Genomic DNA, 3,440 nt, shown 5'->3' with positions numbered 1-3,440 from the left:
TTAAAATTAAATAATTAACACTTTGATTCAGTAATGATGCATTAAATTGATCGAAAGTGACAGTAAAGACAATTATTATGTTACAACAGATATTTATTTTAAATAAATACTGTTGTAATAAATGTTTATTGAAACAAAGCAAATTAGAATATTAGAATGATTTCTGAAGGATCATGTGACACTGAAGACTGGCATAATGATGTTGAAAATTCAGCTTTGCCATCACAGGAATAAATTAAATTTTAAAATACATTAAAATAGAAAACAGTTATATTTCACAATATTCCTGTATTATTATTTTTAATAATTTATTTTTGATCAAATAAATGCAGCCTTGGTGAGCATAAGAAAATTCTTTCAAAAACATAAAAAAACCAACCCCACACTTTTGATTAGTTGTGTATATTAGCCAAAAATCTATTTGTCCCAATAGTTATGAGTACGCTAACATACAGATGGTCTTTCAGGGGGTCTTTAAAGGAGCAGCATGCAAATTTTACACCACCAGCAGCACCATACGAAAAAAAAATAAAAAATAAAAAACTGTTTTCAAAAACGTTTCTGCTGTTGTAAAACAAACCTTCTCTAAGCTCACACCAATGGTTAAGACAATGTAACAAACGTAGGGACACTCCAGCAATGGAGAAACTGCCACAGAGCTACACATACATCAAATGAACCTTTGCGTTGTATCTGCACATCAAGCTGGGATAGGACCAATTATTTTAAATTACACTCATTATCTTTCAGGTCAGAAACACAGGGGTAGGAATCAATTGAGTTCAAAAATAAGAAATGCACATCTATTTATAAATCACAACTAAAGCAGAGCAGAGATCACACAGCAATGCAAGGTCAGGTGTCTGCATCAGTAAAGCCAAGATACAATATGTCTCTGATGCCATCTGGAGCCAAAGCGGAGTAATTCTACATACGCAAGACCCAGATCTACACAAACTTGACCCTCCACAACTTCCAGTGTGATTAATAAATAATTATACTCCACTAAGAATATGAATTATGCATGCATCTAATGATGTCTTATATATATATATATATATACACAGTCGTGGTCAGAATCATAATGATATTTCCCCCCATTTTAAATTCTTATTCTCCAATGAAAGGTTAGATTTATGTGAATTTTTTAAATAAAAGATCAAAATGATTAACAATGCAGATTTATTTTCACAGCCTTCTTTGATCATATTTACCAAGGGTGCCAATAATTCTGACTACGACTGTATATATATATGCTGAGAAATTCAGAATAAACTCTTTCAAAATGTATTCATTGCTCTTATATGACAAAAATTAGAAACTACAGCAAAATCAACTAGAGCATAGCAACTGAAGATGTGAGTGACTGACAGACGCAACATGTCACCACAGAATCCAAGTGACGGTGTGTTTCTCCTCTGAGTTAAAGGTGAGATCTCCTCCTTGCTCCTGACCTCGGTGAATGTGAAACAAATCCAGAACCAAACGAACCAGTTTAGCTGGCTCAGCATAAAAGCAACAACAGCGTTTGCTGACACTAAGGCTTCTTACAAGTTTGTCATTTCGGTCAGGCATCGAGAAGTGACTCGAACATACAGTACAGAAGTCAGACAGACAACACTTCACGTCAATAGAAAAAAAAGTGTCTATGTTGAAATACAATCTCTTATCATAGCTAATTGTGCAGAAACAAATATAAGTGGCAAACTGTGGCATTTAAAAAATTATTGTTTCTCAATTCTCAATTGAACCACAAAAACAATGCATCAGAAGTCAACTTTGAAAAATGTCTCTCAAGAGCCCTGCATTCCCTTGTAGCACTGCTGTTTCTGAACACAAATGTTTTTATTTTTGATAACCAATTAAACTACATTAATGCATAAAAACTGCCAGCCCTAGTATATAAATCAATAATGCTAATAAATCCATCATGTTTTTTCAAATCGCCATTTGCTCTCTCCTGTAATTTTCTGCCAGCTGACAAACATTCATAGCTTCTGGGATGTCGTTTCATCTGTGTATCGGGAACACCACAAACAACTGAGTGCTGGAGCTGCAAACCACATTTCTAAAAACATCTTCTGAAGCTGTTTAAACATGCATCCAATCCTGAAGCTCTAGTGCTCGCAGCCTCTCTGTTGCAAATAGGATGCAAGAGAGTGTGTGCATGTGTGTGTATGGGGAGATTTGTCTGCGCTTCTGTCTCATGAATCACTCCTGCGCACAAGCCTGTAGAGTGGGCGTCAGTGATCACAGTTCACAGTTACGTAAGTCCTCCCAGCGCCTGCTGGAGCTGCTGTCTGCTGTAGCAAACCATCTGCCACTCAGTCTCCTTCAATGGAGCCATAGCCTGTGTCTCTCCAGTACTCGGTCCTTTTAAAGGATTAGTTTGCCCAACTCTGCCATTATTTACTCACCCTCATGTCAGTACAAAATCAGTCACTGTCATTTTTTCATGCCACACAATGACAACTCAGAGATCACATCATGCTCCAAAATAGCAAAATGGTCCATACTATGCATACGCTACATTCCAAGTCCCCTGAAGTCAAACGATAGCTCTGTGCAAGGAAAAGATTAAATTTAAAGGCATAGTTTAACTAAAAATTTAAATTACTTATACCTCATGTTATTCCAAAACCATTCGATTTTGGAAAGTTTTCCCTTTGCCAAAGCTTATGTCTAGATTCAGGGTTGGTGGAGCTGGTTTTGTTTTTACCTTGGCTTTCTTCATATGATTCATCACATTCCCAAGGTCCTCCACGTCGATGACAGAGCCATGAAACTTCTCTTCCTCAGAGGAGGACTCTGCATCACTGCTGGACTCCATCAGCTCCTCCTGGAAACCAAAAAAAAAAAAAAAACTGTAAGCTTTGGGGAGCACATCTACATTATATCTTACCCATGAAAAGGTTCATGAGCCCAGAGAAGTGCAGCTGAATGGCTGTACACACTGTGGGCACCATGAGCACTCCGACTGACAAGAGAAACGTTTTCTCTGCAAATATTTCAGCAGTTATTATGTGTGTCCTGTATTTTTGTCAAGTGAACCAGTGATGGCAATAACTCGTGAATTAATAATTCTTTTGAGTCAGCTCTTTCTCTCCAGTGAGTTGGCTAAATGGGTTTGCAAAACGCTCTGAACTGATTTGTTTGGACCGCTCTCTCACAGAATCAACTGAAGGAATTTCCTCATCAGTGAAGCCGAAAGTATCACGATACTTAAGATGACAGAGAGCAAAGAGCATGGGATGAAGTAGATAATCACCTTCAATAGAAAAAAAATTGAGATGTTCAAAAAGTACCAACACATAAATCACTTCACCAAGTTTTATATTTAAAAATCAACAAACAACAAATAAAATTAATTTTTGTTTGCATTAAGGCTGCACGATAAATCGCATGCGATATTTAATGCGCATCTTGTCAGTAAAGCCGCT

General features: G+C 36.9%; 1 protein-coding gene across 1 annotated transcript in view; it reads right to left on the bottom strand.

The window, feature by feature from the left end:
- tyw1 (tRNA-yW synthesizing protein 1 homolog (S. cerevisiae)) overlaps positions 1-3,440 on the bottom strand; it is a 76,340-nt gene that overhangs the window by 62,263 nt on the left and 10,637 nt on the right. The window contains exon 7 of the mRNA XM_016537968.1: positions 2,720-2,839. Coding sequence (XP_016393454.1) covers positions 2,720-2,839 — 120 coding nt within the window. The remainder of the gene's footprint in view (positions 1-2,719; positions 2,840-3,440) is intronic.

Source organism: Sinocyclocheilus rhinocerous, unplaced genomic scaffold, assembly GCF_001515625.1.
Source record: "Sinocyclocheilus rhinocerous isolate Xijiao unplaced genomic scaffold, SAMN03320098_v1.1 scaffold877, whole genome shotgun sequence".
NCBI classification, from domain to species: Eukaryota; Metazoa; Chordata; class Actinopteri; order Cypriniformes; family Cyprinidae; genus Sinocyclocheilus; species Sinocyclocheilus rhinocerous.
This window is presented reverse-complemented; position numbering and strand designations above follow the sequence as displayed.